Below are 16,744 nucleotides of genomic sequence, written 5' to 3'. Positions count from 1 at the left end.
ATGCCTTAAAAAGATTGGACTTGTCCATCTCGTAGAAACCAAAGCATCTCACAATGCACCACTAGGCGTCAAATTCTAATAAATCAACTGTGACCATAGTGGATAGTGGGTACGGATTGGAAGTCTAGAGATGTCCCAAGTAAAAGAATTTCTCAGGGCCATTTTTTGCGTGTCAGCAACAACTGCAGATAAGTAAGCTTCTACGGTCTAGTACATGCACCAATGTCTCAAAAGAAATCTATGCAAAATGGAATGCAAAACCAGATCCTCCTACTAAGGTTCCTATTTCCATCACCAACAGCCAGGCTCCCCAAGTCTGGGACCCTGAGATCCTCTCTTACTCTCAGACATACTTGCCACACCAAAAAGTGGAACCCATCCTCCCCTTTTCATTCCCACCATCACCTTGTACTAGGCTTCCCTTCTTACCTATTCAACTTGGTTTCACCACTTCCATTTAATATTGCAACCCAAACAATTTACTGCTTCCAACCATCACTACTTTCTTCTAAAAATATGGGCCAGTCCTACTCTACCTTCTAAAGTAGGCCCAAAGCCTTTACCTGTGTGGAGTAACCCGTAATAAGGCCTGTACCTACTTACCTAGACTCACTTCATTAAAGCCAAACTCATCCCTGTCTCAAGCAACAACAAAAAACTCACTCTGCTTTTCCCAAGTCTCTACCTATACAATTTCCTCCATTCGGTAGGATATTTCATCCTCTCAGAGAACTACTTGCCAAAATACCATCATTCTCCAAGGTCTAGCCTCTTCCCAGAATCATTCCAAATCTCCCAATCGGATTCTTTCCCTTGGTCCTGTAGCATTTGATGTAAACTTCTTTTATTTCTAGCTGAGAGATATCCAGTAGAAATATATTATTGAGCCACACATGTGATTTTAAGTTTCTAGCACCCATACAGAAGCAAAAAGGAGCCAATCAAATTAATTTCAATACTTCATTTAATCCAACACGTCTAAAACTTTACCATGTAATCATGACAAAAATGAAGATATTTGCATTGTTCCCTACTCGATCTTGAAAGTAGATCAGAATTTTACACTTAATGCACACATTGCAATGTGAGTTGGCCACATTTGAAGTGCTCAACTGGCTACATTGAGTCAGTGTAGCCTGGCTACATTGGCTCAACTGGCTTCATTCTTACTCTTATCACCAAAAAGAAACAAATTCACTACCACTGCGTTCAGTCTGATTCTTAACAATCCTATGTAGTATTTATGAGAGTATACATCTTTATAGGAGTAGATAGCCTCATCTTTTTCTATGGAGCAGTTGGTGGGTTTGAACTACCAAATTTGGGATTAGCAACCCAAGGCCTAACCCACAGTGCCACCAGGGATCATATTAAACTTTAAACTTGAATGCCTGGGGATAAGGATTGGACTTTCCGTCTATCTGTATCACACAGATTAGGGGTCAGCAAACTATGGCCCATGGTTGCAATTTGATTGATTGCCTGTTTTTGTAAATAGAGTTTTATTGGAACATGGCCTTGCTCACTTGATTACATATCACCTGTTCTGCCCTCACACTATAATGAAAGAGGCGACTAGGGATAGTTGCAGCAGAAACCAAGTGGCTCACAAAGCTTCACATATTTACTCTCAGCCTCTTTACATAAAAGGTCTGCTGACCTCTGCCCTATGCAGGGCTTTTCAAAGTATGGTCAGTTGAGCAACATTGGTCAGCAATTGCATTACCAGCAACTGGCATCACAACTTAAATTTGAGGCGGTTTCAAAAAGTTCATGAAAAACATTCCATTACCTTTCAATTCCATTTTTCCATTTACTTGTTTATGGGCATTCCCCAGGTGATAAACAAGATCAGCTCCTGAGTCTTAAAATGGAATTTGTAGGCCAGTGGGAACAGATAGGTACATATGGTTCTTATTTAGCCTCAGTTTCATGCGAGAAGATGTGTAAAACCTTTTCAATGATTGAAAAGCTTCATGGACAGCAAGTGAAGTTTATTGTGATGTAGCTTATGTTTTGAGTAGGGTTGGTTCAATCAGTGCAAAACTCAGAAACCTGCACTGCCACGGAGACAATTCATAGCAGCCTTTTCAGACAGAGTGGAACTGTTTCATGGAAGCTTTCCAAGACTATAAATCTTTAAGGGAGCAAAAAGGCTCATCTTTCTCTTGTGAAGTGACTCGTGGGTTTGAATTACCGACCTTGTGTTTAGTAGCCTAACACTTCACACATTGCACCACCGAGACTCCTCTGATGATTTCAAAGTCACAAACATTTGCATAATGTTGAAGGGCAAGTAGGAGTTACTGATACTTCTGTCGAAAACATGGGAACTGCCTGGAGACTCGCTTTTTGTAGAAATCTTTCTTGACGAAGGAAGCAATACATTAACTAAATCTACCACAAATTCTTCATTTCACAACAGTTTAATTAACTTGATTGCTGTACCTTTTGCTGTGCAATTTTAAAATATTTCAGCAGAAAATATGCTGGTATTTATTTAAATGTTTCTGAGTCTCCAGACTTGGATAAGGCCATATCTTTGACTCCTTAATTTGTTCCACGTGTTCTCCTATATTTTCTTAGTAGATTTTTTTTTACATTTGCACATTTAAACCCACTGGATTAGGCATTGGACTATGAACTGCAAGGTTGGCAAGTCAAACCCACCAGCAGCTTCGCAAAAGAACGAGGAAACTATTGTTTTCAAATTTTAGTCTCAAAAACCCTACATAGGGTCACTGTGGGTTGGAAATGACTCAGTGGCATTGGGTTTGGGTTGGGTTTTTGGTTGGGAATTTTATTACACAGGTCCAAAAGGTCCAATTTAGGGATAACTCCTACCTGACCTTCAATGTTAAGTCAACTTCCCTCACTTTGAAACAAGTGAATCAACGCTTACTTACGACAAATTCATCACATCACAACCATCCTCACTTGTGGCACATACAATTTTTAAATCATTGAAAATGCCTCAAACCTTTTTTCCTGGTGCTACCCTAAACCAAGCACACTGCTATTGAATCCTTCCCAACTCAGAGTGACCCTATAGGACAAAGGAGAGCTGCCGCTAGGGTTTCCAAGGCTCTAATCTTCATGGAAGCAGATTGCCACAGCTATCTCCCACAGAGCAGCTGGTTGGTTCAAACCACGGACCTTTGGGTTAGCAACCAAGCACCGGAACCACTACGCCACCAGGGTTCTTCTTCATGCCCTAAATCTAAAGCCCCCTGCCATGGAGGCTATTCTGACTTACAGGGCTTCTGAGACTAAATCTTTATGGGAGCAGACAGACTTATAATTCTCTTACTGAATGCTTGGTGGGTTTGAACTATCTGCCTTGCAGTTAAGCAACTCAAGGCCTAACCCATAAGGCTAAATCAGAACCATCTACAGTTCCAATTTACTTAAAAATTCTTAAACAGTTCTGGTTGATAACCTTGAGACTGCCTGTCACCTGAGGGCTGTCTATAATTTTAAGGAAGGGCTACAATTTTATTTTCTTCCATAAAGATATTCAGTGGTACCAGCATTATTTAACCCTATCTTTCTCTTACTAAAATGAATGTCGCTTTTCATATATACATTTGAATTTTGTTCTGGATTCTCTATTGGTCCTCTGAACCATTTTTCTCTTTCTTCACCAATTAGCATACTGATTTGATGAATGGTTTTTATCATTTTTAGTTACCTATTGTTGTGTAACAATATAACCACAAACTTGTTAAACCAAACCTCAATGCCATCAAAGCAATTCTGACTCATAGCAGCCCTCTAGGACAGGACAGAAGGTGCCTCTGTGGGTGCCTGAGACTGAACATCTTTGTGGAAGCAGAAAGCCTCTTCTTTCTCCAAGAGAGCAGCTGACAGTTTCATACCACAATCCTTGTGGTCTGCAGCCCAACACATCAGCCACTACACCACTAGGGCAGAGGCTTGGACAATACATATTTATTATCTCACCATTTCTTTAGGTCAGGACTTCAGGCACAGTTTAGCAATGCCTTCCGTTTCAGGGTCTCACAAAACTTTAATCAAGATGCCACCTGGAGTTGGGGTCCCATGTGAGATTAGACTGAGGAAGGATTACGTCCAATATTACAGGATTTGAGCCTCATTCAGTTGCTTGCAGCCTGCCAAACTTATGGTCTCAGCTTCATTCTGTCTGCTATCTAAAAACTCCCCTCAGTTCCTTGCCACCTGGCCTTCTCCATAGGGGAGCTGGCATCACAAAATATTGCTACTTCAAAGCTAACAAGGGACAGTGTCTCCACAAGACACACATTACAATCTTATATAATATAATGCACATATTCATATATACTTCATCAACTTTTGTCATATTCTACTGGAAGCAAGTCACACACCAAAGGGGAGGAAACTATACAATATTACAAATACCAAGAGGTAGGGAACATGAGAGTCAGCTTAGAGTGTCACAAAAACTGGGAGGGCACAGGCCCCCTTTCTCCCTCAAGTTGTTCTTGATTTGTTAGGCATTTACTCTTCTGCATAAATAGTATCATTTTATCCCCCACCACACACACACACACACACACACACACACACACACACACAGAATCATTGGGATTTCATTTGAGATGGCTTTAAACACTTTGAAAACACTAACTTTTGTTAAATGCATAGCGCTTCCTTAGCCAATAATACGATGTCGTTTAATTTGCTCAGAATTTATATTATGTTCCCCAATAAGATTTTAGTTTTCAAAGAAGGCCCTTTCTTTTTACTTTATTCTGAATTAGTTATGATTCACTAGTATGTTGTTATTGTAACTAAGTTGTTTTCCTCCCTTTTCCAAGGCTTATACTAGTATAATAATGTTTTTTGTACATTTATCGTATGTCCAGTTACTTTACCAAATGATCTTAATAATTGTTTTTCCTTCTTAGAACCTATTGAGTGTTTTAGTTGCACAACATTTGTATCTGAATAAAAATGGCTTTCTCCATACAACTTTCCTCTAGTTCTTAAATGCTTCCTCCCCACCCCCACTCTCATGATCCAAATCCTACCTTACAAATTCGACTACACAAGAGGATGTACACTAGTACAGATAGGAACTGGAAACACAGGGAATCCCAGACAGATGATCGGGACCAATGGTGAGAGTGGCGATACCGGGAGGGTGGAGGGAAGGTGGTGTAGAAAGGGGGAACCAATTACAAGGATCTACATATAACCTCCCCCCTGGGGAACTGACAACAGAAAAGTGAGTGAAGGGAGACGTCGAACAGTGTAAGATATGACAAAATAATAATAATAATAATAATATATAAATTATCCAGGGTTCATGAGGAAGGGGGGCAGGGAGGGAGGGGGAAAATAAGGAGCTGATATCAAGGGCTCAAGTGGAAAGCAAATGTTTTGAGAATGATGAGGGTAACAAATGTACAAATGTGCTTGACACAATGGGTATATGTATGGATTGTGATAAGAACTGTACGCGTCCCCAATCAAATGGTTTTAAAAAATGGTTTTCTCTCTTCTTTTTCCATTTTGTCTTATTGCATTGGCTAAAAAAGCTCAAGTCATAGATAGTATTGTATACAAGGATTCTTATGTATTTCCAATTAATCCAAATGATTTTAAAATTGTTTTAACCAATATTTGTCCTTGGTTTTAACATTTGTGTTAAAATGGTAGATACTCTACCTTTAAGGAAGTGGAACATAGCTCCATGCTTCCTAAGTGTGGGTCATGCAGAGTAAATCTTCTACAAATCATAGAATATGAAAAGGGCAAAAATTAGTTTCACAGTAAACATACCTCAAACCACATGATCAAGGTTAGCATCAACAGTGATCATTCTTACAGCACATACCCTTGACATGAAGTGAAGTGAATGTCACTTGACCTCTGTGGCCTTCGGCTAACAAATCACTTTACCCTCGTCTAATGCTGTGAAATCAGACAAATCCCCATTAAGTGGCAACCAACAAAATACCTCAGAAATAATCCTCAAAAAGGTCAAGGTCATAAAAATCAAGGAAAGTCTGAGAAATGGTCTCAGTCAAGAGGAACCTGAGGCACAACAAATAAATGTGTTCTGATATTGTGAGTAGGATCCTGAAAAAGAAAAAGGACATTAGATTAAAACTAAGGAAATCTGAATAACACATAAATTTTAGTTCATGATAATGTACCAAAATGACTCATTAGTTTTAACAAACAAACCATACTAATGTAAGGTTACCAATAGCAGAAACTAGTTGTGGCGTATATAGACATTCTATTATCCCCACATTTTTTCCCCTGAAAATATAAAACTTCTTTTGGAGTTTACTTTTTAAAAGAAATAATGTAAGTAATCAATTTCTCCTTTGATTTTCAGTGACAAGTTTATATTTATTCATTCTAGATAATACCTTCATCACAATGATAGGACTTAATTCATTAACTCAAAATTATAATGTTAGTCCCCATTCAAAGTCCTCTACGATCCCAGGTGGGGAGTTCTTTCTGATCAGTTTAACAAATACTATCAGTGGGTTTGGTGTCTGATTGACAAGCCGGACTGAGAACCGCTAATCTAGATTGCCAGACTAGGACCTGCACCTGACCCATCCCATCCTGTGATATAGGGCACCTCAATTTCCTCCTAAAACAGATAGTGATGAAGAAGTCCATCATGTCTTACAGCAGCGGTTCGCAACCCTTTCAAACAAAAATAATTTTATGGCTTGGAGGTCACTGCAACATGAGGAATTGTATTAAAGGGTCGCAGATTAGGAAGTTTGAGGACGACTACCTTATAGAAAGCACCAAGGAAAATCTCCTACATTAAACTGTGATCTTTAGTCCGATGACCAAACTACTTTAAAGACTTACATGTTTAACTGAGCAAATAAAGTGGAAAGCAAAACCAACTCCTATTTTCCACCCTCCATCCTTTCTTTTTTTTTAATCGTTTTATTAGAGGCTCATACAACTCTTATCACAATCCATACATACATCAATTGTGTAAAGCACGTTTGTACGTTCATTGCCCTCATCATTCTCAAAATATTGGCTCTCCACTTTCACGATTAGTATCAGAGCTCTAATATCCTTATAAGTGGATCAACAAGTATCATGATAAACAGAAAAAGACCGAAGTTGTCGGAAATCTTATTTTATTTGGATCCAAGATCAATACTCATGGAAGCAGAGGTCAAGAAATTGCCCAATGTATTGCAATGGGCAAGTCTTCTGCACGTGATCTATTTAAAATATAGTGGGTTTCCAAATTTATGTAGTCTACCAACCCTTTTTCAGAAAAAAAAAATTACTCAGTGCCCTTCGGCAATGAAAAACGTCTGTACTACAGCCCGTAATCCAGGATAAACAGCATATAACTGCTTTTGCAGTGCCCCCACTGGATCGTTTCAGCACCCCACACAGGGGCTGGGTGGTATTGCCCACTTTGGGAAAGACCAGTTTAAAGAATCAAAGAACAAAGAAGTCACTTTGGGGACTAAGATGCACCTGACCTAACCATGGTTTCTTTAATCGACTGCATGATAAAGCTGGACAACGAATTAAAAGGATTTGAGATGCACTGCTGCATTTGAATTATGATGCTCGTAAAGAATACCGAATACACCATTGACTTCCAGAAGACCAAACAAATATGTTTTGGAAGCAGAACAGCCAGATTGCTAGACTGCCGCTTGGATGTGGAGATATCAGGAGAGACCAGTCCCTGGAGAAGGGCATGATGCCTGCTAAAATAAGAGTGTAAAAAGGAGGAAGTGCCTGAAGGAGAGGATGGACACAGTGGCTGCAACAATGGGTTCAAACATAAGAATGATTGTGAGGATGGTGCAGGAAGCAGGGAACATCTTGTTTTGTTCTACACAGGGTCACTATAATTCAGAACGGACTAAAGAGCACCTCGCAGCAACTACAACATATAAAAGAGGATACAAATGTCCAGCTAGAAATAAAACACATTCTGCCAGGGCAAGAGGGACAACAGCTAAAAGAAAAAAACACTGAGAGCATCAGTTCAAGGACCTGCTTACGATGAAGAGATAACCCAAATTGGAAGTAGCTATAATGCACTGAAGAACCTAAGAATGTCCTTTAAAAGTGTGCTTCAAATTGGGTTAGCAATGCATTAGTCATCTATCCCAGAGGTTGATCATGCTAAACAAAGATAATGAAGTCACAGAGGACTTTCAGTTCTTAGCACCTTCTGAAGTACCTTCTTAAAACAGGGGGTATATCATTCCAAACAGCTAATGAATCATAGTAGGGTCAAATAAAGAACTCTAGCTGTAGTTAAAATGGAGGAGAGTATTCCATTTTGTATTTTAAAAATCAGCTAGTTTCTAGCCAACTACTACGTGGGAAAGACTTAATGTTCTCCAAACGCTATAAAAGTTCATACATATATTCCAACAACGTATTACATATAGGGAGTAAAGCTGACTAACTGAGAATAAAATGCTCTGAAGATTACTTATTAATGTAAAAATCCTACCAAAAATATGGAGGGTTATATTATAATAACAGAAAAACAGCAAATCAATCACCAGTTTTAATATCAAGCTCTCCCACCCCCTCCCTTTGCCCTTCCTCCTATACACCACAACATGAGTTCTGCTACTTTCACATTAAGATGCTCCAGCAAGATCTTAATTAGGTCAGAAGATGCCTGGATCCTCCCTTGTTTTCTGAGCAGAAATAGGAAGAGCAGAAAAAGCAGCTGCAACCGTCAGAAGTTTTTTCCCATTTATTTCAGTGGTTCTCAACCTTCCTAATGCCACGATCCTTTAATACAGTTCCTCATGTTGTGGTGATCCCCAACAACAAAATTATTTTCATTGCTACTTCAAACTGTAATTTTGCTACTGTTATGAATCGGGCAACCCCTGTGAAAGGGTCGTTCAAGCCCCGAAGGGGTCGCAACCCACAGATTGAGAACCACTGATTTATTTCCATCTGCCCAACTCTAGTCCTTGATGGTCAGAGGAATGTATAAGGGGGTGTGTCTCAGTAAATCTATTCCAAACTAGAAGACTTCCCATTGACTTCTAACAGCTTTTAAAAAATTTTCAAAGTAGATACCAATATTTATTAGCATACCCAAACTATTGCCACTTTAGATGCCCTACTCAATCACTCATAATCAACTAGGTATTTAATTAATACTGTGCAATGTAGAGATACCAATACAAAGGGCTCTCGTTAAAGATGATGGATTGGGCACATCCATTTATCTTGGCTAGCTCCCAAATCTTCACTGAAATGACACTAAAAGGATTTTATAACCTATAATAGTAACACACATACACACAAAGAGGAGACAGCACAGTGGCATTTTGGAAATGTAGAAAGCCCAGTCTCATGGCAGATGTGGGGGAAAATAACAGTCATGAAAAAAGCATTTGCATCCAAACCCCCTGAAAAGAGTGAGGACCTGTCAACACTAGGCACATCTAAGTCTAGGAATAGAAGGGCTAAAAGTAAGGAGGGTCAGGAAAAGTTCTCGGAAAAGCACAGAGATAACGTAGATCACCTCCAATTTCATCTCTCCGGTCTTTCCCTCATCCCAGTGTAGGTCCACAGATTATTCTCTAGGGAGATGTTTTACACAAGTTTCTGTAAGGAACCCAGTACAGTGACAGACATGGATTCTACACTGGAAACAAAGATATATATATTTGTGTGTGTGTATATATACGTATACATTTATATGTGTGTATGTGTGTTACTAATATATATATATATATATATATATATATATATATATATATATATATATATATATATATATATATATATATATATATATATATATATATATATAGATGTGGAGAGCCTAGATCATTTCCCAACCTTCTATACCCAGAAAATAGATTAGAAAAGTCCTCTTTAGGAAATCAGAAAGAGCAAGAGAAAAAATCTAAATGGATTGATCTTAGTTCCCAAACTCAACATCTCAAATTATCCAACATTTAATTGACTTCATGCCAAGAGCTTCCAATCAGTTTTTGAGTGGGGCTCATCCTTAAGCTCATTCAGAACAGTGAGCAAAAAGTCACCAGAACTTGGAGGTAAGCCTGCACTATACCATAAAGCCTAACAGTTTAGAAGAAGCTATTCAGGAAGAAACAATGCTTAAAAAGATAATCAGGAATTTTAAAAAGAGAGATATTACACTTATGAAGCAAGAACAAGGTGCTAATGAAAAAAAGAAAGAAACATTGCAACATCAAAGGGGAGCTCCTGGAACTCAACATATAGAACACATAACACACGCAATACCAGGCAATAATGTGGGGGATATTTCCCCAAAGTAGAACAAAACATTAAAAAAGAAAATAGAAAGGAAGGGAGGTTAAACATGTAGCCCAACACCTAAATAGAGAAAACAAAGCAAATAAATGAAGGGAATAAAATTGTTTAAATTCACGAAAATTCCCTGAATTGAAGAAACGCAAGTCTCCAACTTTAAAGGGTACACAAGAAAGAGATAAAATAGACATATACCAAGGTAATATTATTGTGGAATTCCTGGGCACTCAGAGATACCAAAAGCTTCCAAAGAAGGATCAAGCAACATTTCAAGAAGAACCAGGATAGCATTTGATTTCTCAAAAGTAACAAGATGACTGGGGGGTAACAAAAGACAACAAAATTGTGAAGGAAAATCATTTGCAAACTGAAATTCTAGACTCAAATTATGAAATAGAGTATAAAATTAAGATTTCCGCACCTACAAACTCCAAAAGTTAATCTTCTATACATCCTTTTCCAAGGAGCCCTGATTGTGGAGTGGCTAAGAGTTCAGCTGTTAATGGAATGGTTGGAAGTTCAAACTCACCAGCTGCTCCATGGAAGAAAGTTGTGGCAGTGTGTTTCCATAAAGATTACAGCCTTGGAACCACTACGGGGAAATGCCACTCTATCCGACAGGCTCACTTTGAGTAAGAATTGACCCCATGGCGATGGGTTCGGCTTCTGGTTTAGACCTTTTTTCCAGAAAGTTCCTAAAATATTCACTCCACGAAAATAAAGAAAGTGAAAGAAAAGACATTTAGGAAATAAGAGATCAAACATGGGTGAAGGAATTGCCATGGTGACTATGAAAGATTTTAGGGCTTTGGCTTTTTCAAGGGCCCAGAAAGTATTCCTCTAGACTAAAGATAATAATGTGCTGGGAAAAGAGTTTTTTAAACAGTTCCAAGAGGGCAGTTATTGGATCACTGCAGAATGTGAACATACTGAGTGAAGCTGCAGAGTTTGGGGATTGTTTGGGGGATACATTAGTATCAAAAAAAAATGAAACAAAAGGAAAAACAAGGCAATTTTAACTCCAAGGAAAACAAAAAGTGCAAGTCATCATAATACACAAAACAGTTGCAGTCTTAGGAACTCAGGGGCAGTTTAACCCTGTCCGATAGTGTTATTGTGAGTTGGAATCAACTCACAGGCAAGGAGAGTCATGTTAATTTCACTGACAATTGTTCTAACAAAAATGATGACTATATTGGGAAGATGTGAGGATAGGAAATTAATATGAAGAGAAGGAAGGAGGTAGCAGGGTCAGAAGAGCGATATCTTCACTTTTCATAGTGATGGGTAAATAAAATAACACCTAAAATTGAAAATTCAAGAAGTAGTCATCTAATTTTGTTATTTAGAAATGAAAGTAAAATGCCAAAACCAGTAGCTAGAAAAAGTTGATAAACATTCTGTTGAATATCCAATACTTGGCATATAGCTGACATTCAAGAATTTCGTTTAATCGTGCTGATATGTAAAAGAATTAAGTATACGCTTTAGTATATGCCCAAATCCAAACACCCTTTTCAAATATTAGAACTGCTGGTTAAGATTTCTCCCCTCCTGTTTAACTCAAGAATCTATACTTTCTGAATTACAAATGAACAGAAATTTTCTTATTGTTTCTTAAAACCCTGTCTTCCAAATAGTGATCTCACTTTCATGGAGTCCATGACGACTCATATTTCCCAAATTAAACAACAACAAAACCCCCTGACTTTTCACCACCAGGGAATTTGATAGCACAATTGGTAAGCCCCAGTAAAGATTTATAGTCTCAACGACTCTCTAGAGCAGTTGGACTCTCTCGTATGGGGTCTCTATGAAAATCAACTCCACGGTGGATATTGATAGGCTAACTACCTCCATAGGAGAAGAAATCAAAATACCATGCATGAATGAAGCAATGGATGTTTTGCTCCATGAAAATTTGTTTCAGTGAGTGGATTCAAATGTGAAAGATTTGAATCTTAACTTACACCTCAGAACAGTATTTAAAATATATTTTTAAAAACTTACAAATCAAAACAAAAGTTAGTTGATAAGTAACATTTCACATATGAAGTTTTCCTGCTTGCTCTTTATATGGGTGTATGCGTGCATGCGTGTGTGAGTAGACACAGACACACATACATATATATGTATATATATACCTTATAGGAGGAATATTTTGTTTATATTAGTGTGAGGTAGATATCTTTTAAAAATTTAAGCTTAATCCATTAAACTCAAATGCAAAGTGTGGATAATCTAAAATGTCTGACAAACTAGCCAACCCTTAAAGAGTACTAACTGAAACCTCATTAAGAAAAGAATATCCTTATAAAGTCCTCTATTCCATCTGTGTACCCTTTAAAGGCAGGAGCATATTGAAATCACCATAGGTAGGCTGAAAACAAAACGCTTTTAAAAGCTCCCCAGTTAATTGAACTGAGTAGTTAGTAAAATTATATCCATTCATTGATTCAGCAAATATCTACTGAGTAAACCTACTATGAGACAGGCACTGTTTGCTTGTCTTTAAAACACAGAATAGCAGCAGTCTGGGTATTGTTCCTTTCTTTTCTTTAAAATAAACATTTTCCTATCTTATTTTTCTTTCAAACACTACAAATCTTGGGAAACAAAAGATCTGGGTATCTAACATTCAAGTACCATTATTTAACTACAAGATAAAGTCTCCTGTACATTTGAACACAATTATATAAAGAATGACCTGCCTTTGAATCCTTTGAATAAAGAATTCTGATACACTGTAAAATTGTTGGGCATTATCTGATATCTAACTGTTCCCCAAACCAGGAAATAAATATAGCGAGTTTTGCTCTCCAGACTCACTGCCATCGAGGGGATTCTGATTCCCAGCACAACTGGAGGACAGTGCTGAACTGCCCCTGGGGGGTTCTGAGACTGTAACTCTTTATGGGAGTAGAAAGCTTCACCTTTCTCCATTTTTCAACTGCTGACCAGGTGGTTAGCAGCCCATGCTAATCCACTACACTATCAGGGCTCCTTTAGTTTTGAATAAGGAACCTTCTGCCCCGCCCCCTTTAGAATGTATTACTCTGTAAATAAAAAAGCAGACATTGATGGAACTATTGACTTTGGGCCCTGGGCACTTCTTTACTGGGAGGGGGGAGTTGCTCCTGTGCGCACTAAGATGTTTAGCAGCACCTGGCACCTATCCCCACCTGATTGCAATACTACCATTATCCCCATTTATGATGGAAAACATCTCCAGACATTGTTAAAAGTCCCGGGGGACAGGCAATACTGCCATCCCCCTTCTCTGCTGAGAGTCACTGCTCTAGGGAAGCTCTTCAAGAGAGGGAGCATGATTGCAGGCTGGAGAGAAGGACAGATAATCTGATCTTTGCTTGTTCGTAATACAACTTTAAATTTCTTTTTTTTAAAACATTTTATTAGGGACAACTTTAAATTCCTTTGTCATATAGTGTATGCTCAAAATACACATCAGCTTTCTTAAAGCTACTGGTCTAGCACCATTTTACAGCTGAATGTCTTGGATTCTCACATCTAAATTGAGGGAAAGAGGAGTTGAAAACAACTCAGGTGAAACACAAATAAATCAATTCTGCCCAAGTCTTCCCTCCATCAGCCAACTGAAAGAACACTGGGATCACCTTTTTGTATTCATTGCCTAGCAAATCCCTGGGAAGTTTTTATTTGATTTGTCAGGTTGTTTGTTTGTTTTTAATGTATTTTAAACACAATGGAAAACGCTCCATTGGGATTGCAACTCATTAATGAAAATAGCTGATTCAAAATACCTTTGTAACTGGCCATCCCTTATTCTTTTGGTTTTACAGTACAGAATGACTTTTGAATACTACTTGAACAATTGAAAACGCTGCAGAGATAAACAGTTAAGGCTATGGAAATAAGGAAAGAAAGTAACTAGGTATATAGATTTAGTTAAGACCACAAAAATAACAAAAGACAATAAATAAATAAATCACAGACATCCAGGAATCTTGGAAGGCATAAAATGAAGTGAGGGTTTAAGATGAATTGGGGGTATTAAGTGATTCGATTCATGGGCTGAGGGGAGGAAGCAAGGAGAATTAAAGAGCTCATTAAGGAAAACCATAGCCTAGAAGACCCTCTTTCTGCACCAGACCACAGGCTCCTGAAAGAACACCACCCCTTCATTTACAACATAAGCCTTATTTTTCAGGAAGCCAAAAATAACCGCCCATATGATTTACTCCAGAAACAAATAGGAAGCCAAGTAAATAATTAGGGGCCAAAGACTTCAGGAAGTAAATTTTAAAAACTAAAACAGTTCTCTATAATGGCTACGGAGAAGTTTCAAGATACCTTAATGCCTTTTCCAGGCAGGGCCTAAGATGACAGGATCCAAGCACAGCTCACAATTCCACCACTGAAATGCATCAGCTGTGCCATTTTAAGGTTCTTTCCTGTGCTAGCCATGGAGCCATGGTGGTGCACTCTGGTAAGTCCTGGCTGCTTACCTAAAAGGTCGCGAAGGTTGGAACTCCCCAGCCTTGATCCCAGGGAGAAATAAAATAGTGCATTTTCAATAAAGCTTTACAGCCCTGGAAACTCTATGGGGCTGTTCTACTCTGTCCTATAAGGTCACTATGCATTGGAATGGTTTTGTTTTTCGGGACGGGTGGGGAAGAGTGTTGACTCTTGTTTGGGGGGAGGAGACATAGGGGGTGGTTCTGGGCCTGCCTCCTGTGATAGATGACGATCTTGAGATGTTGGGTTTCTGTGTTTGTCTCTCTGCTATCAATTTATCCCATCTCTTCGTCGAGCACCGAGCTTCCAATCACCAACGTCCACAGCGTCCTCCATCTGGACAATAGTCAATACCAATGATAAGGAAATACCTTGGGAGGGCATTCAAAAAATATAGGTATTTTTAAAATTTTAACATAAATCCCAGTTCCTATCTTCGTCATTACAAACAATCCAGTTCACCACCCAGCCCATTCTAGGCACCTCAAAAAACAAAACAAAAAAACCATGGCCCAGTTTCAAACCAAAATTAGAGCTAGATTTGTTGTTGTTGTTTGGGGGGGGGAGTGTGTAGTGTGAGAATAACAACCAAAAGGCTTGACTGTCTCTACAGAGTCTCAGGTTTCAAAATGACTGCCTTGGAAGCTGAAATGACCCAGATTATTGGGGCAGGAGTGGGGGGGGCGCTGAAAGGCTCTGGCAAAACATTCATTCATTCCCCCGCGGGTGTTCTTAGCTTAGTCCAGGAGTGGGGAACCTGGGGAGTAGGGGGTGGGGGAGATCATCTGCACAAAAAGAGAAACAGGGAGGAATGGTCCCTAGGTACCACCCACCTCTCTCCAAGTGAATCACTGCGGTACCAGCCCTGCGCTGATTCCACGCACTGCCAAACAGGATGAGGTAAGGCTCAATCCTGGAGCCCCCACCTTCTCCTGCGCGCAGCAGGGCGCATCCCTCCTTGAGGTGCACCATACAGCCCCCCGCGGCCGGGTTGAGGGGCTGACGTCACCCTTCTGCATTGAGCTGCCAGGACTGGCGGCTGCACCGAAAGGGGAGTCGAGTTGGGGCTCCAAGGTTTTCACCAAGTGGCTGGGGTCCTCTTCCTGGGCGCTGCGGACTAGGTTCCCGAAATTATAGAATTACCAGATAGATATCGGAAGAGTGGAAGAGGGCAGAGAAGGGTAATAAGACCCCCGCCCGAACCTCCCCCCGGGGGCCCCAGTGAGATGCCCCTGGCTTATGTAAGCCCCTCTCTTCCCCGCCTCACCACTGAAGTGCCATTAGCCCCCGCTCCACCCCCATCAGTGCGCAGAGGGACTTAGGTCGCTCATGCCCACCACCCAAGCAGGCACAAGGCTCCGGGCTCCTCTCTCCCTCAGCCCCGTGAGGTCAGGAAGGAACGGGAATTTGGGCTCCAGCCCCGCGCTCCCTGCCGGCTCCCAGCCCGCCACAGGTTAGCCCCTAGACCCGCTGTGGGAGTCTGGCCAAGGGTGTCGAAAGGGGGCAGAAGACGAATAAAGCCGCAACTTTCCTCAGGGGCTGACCCCATCCCGCACGCTTAAAAAGGAAATCGATACATTTATTTTTTTAATCTTATTTGTAAAGGTCGACAAACAGCATCACCGCCCCACGCCACCCCCGCCTGGAAGGGGTGCAGGGTGTTTGCGGCCCCCGGTCCGCCGCAGCCCCGGCCCACCACCCAGCACCCGCCTCCTTACGGAGCGGACCGAGATTTAATTCCCCCCCCCCGCCCCCTCTTTCTTTTCTGAGAGAAGCCCCGCACCGAGGGATGGTGACCAGACCCCCGGGCCAGTGAGGCCACTCACCCAGAAGACGAAGGAGTAGATGATGAGGAGGGTTTTGAGACAGGTGATCACAGGTTTGGTCTCCATTCTCCTCGATGCCATACTACAGAGCGCGCGCGGCGACGGCGGCGGCAGCGGGC

General features: G+C 40.3%; 1 protein-coding gene across 1 annotated transcript in view; it reads right to left on the bottom strand.

The window, feature by feature from the left end:
• The window catches only part of TSPAN7 (tetraspanin 7), a 139,208-nt gene extending 122,464 nt beyond the window's left edge, over positions 1–16,744 (bottom strand). Inside the window, exon 1 of the mRNA XM_075538750.1 lies at positions 16,626–16,744. Within this exon, the coding sequence (XP_075394865.1) occupies positions 16,626–16,706 (81 nt within the window). The 5' untranslated portion in view covers positions 16,707–16,744. The remainder of the gene's footprint in view (positions 1–16,625) is intronic.

This window comes from Tenrec ecaudatus, chromosome X, assembly GCF_050624435.1.
Source record: "Tenrec ecaudatus isolate mTenEca1 chromosome X, mTenEca1.hap1, whole genome shotgun sequence".
NCBI classification, from domain to species: domain Eukaryota; kingdom Metazoa; phylum Chordata; class Mammalia; order Afrosoricida; family Tenrecidae; genus Tenrec; species Tenrec ecaudatus.
Note: the sequence above shows the minus strand (reverse complement) of the source record. Positions and strands in the feature narration are given on the sequence as shown.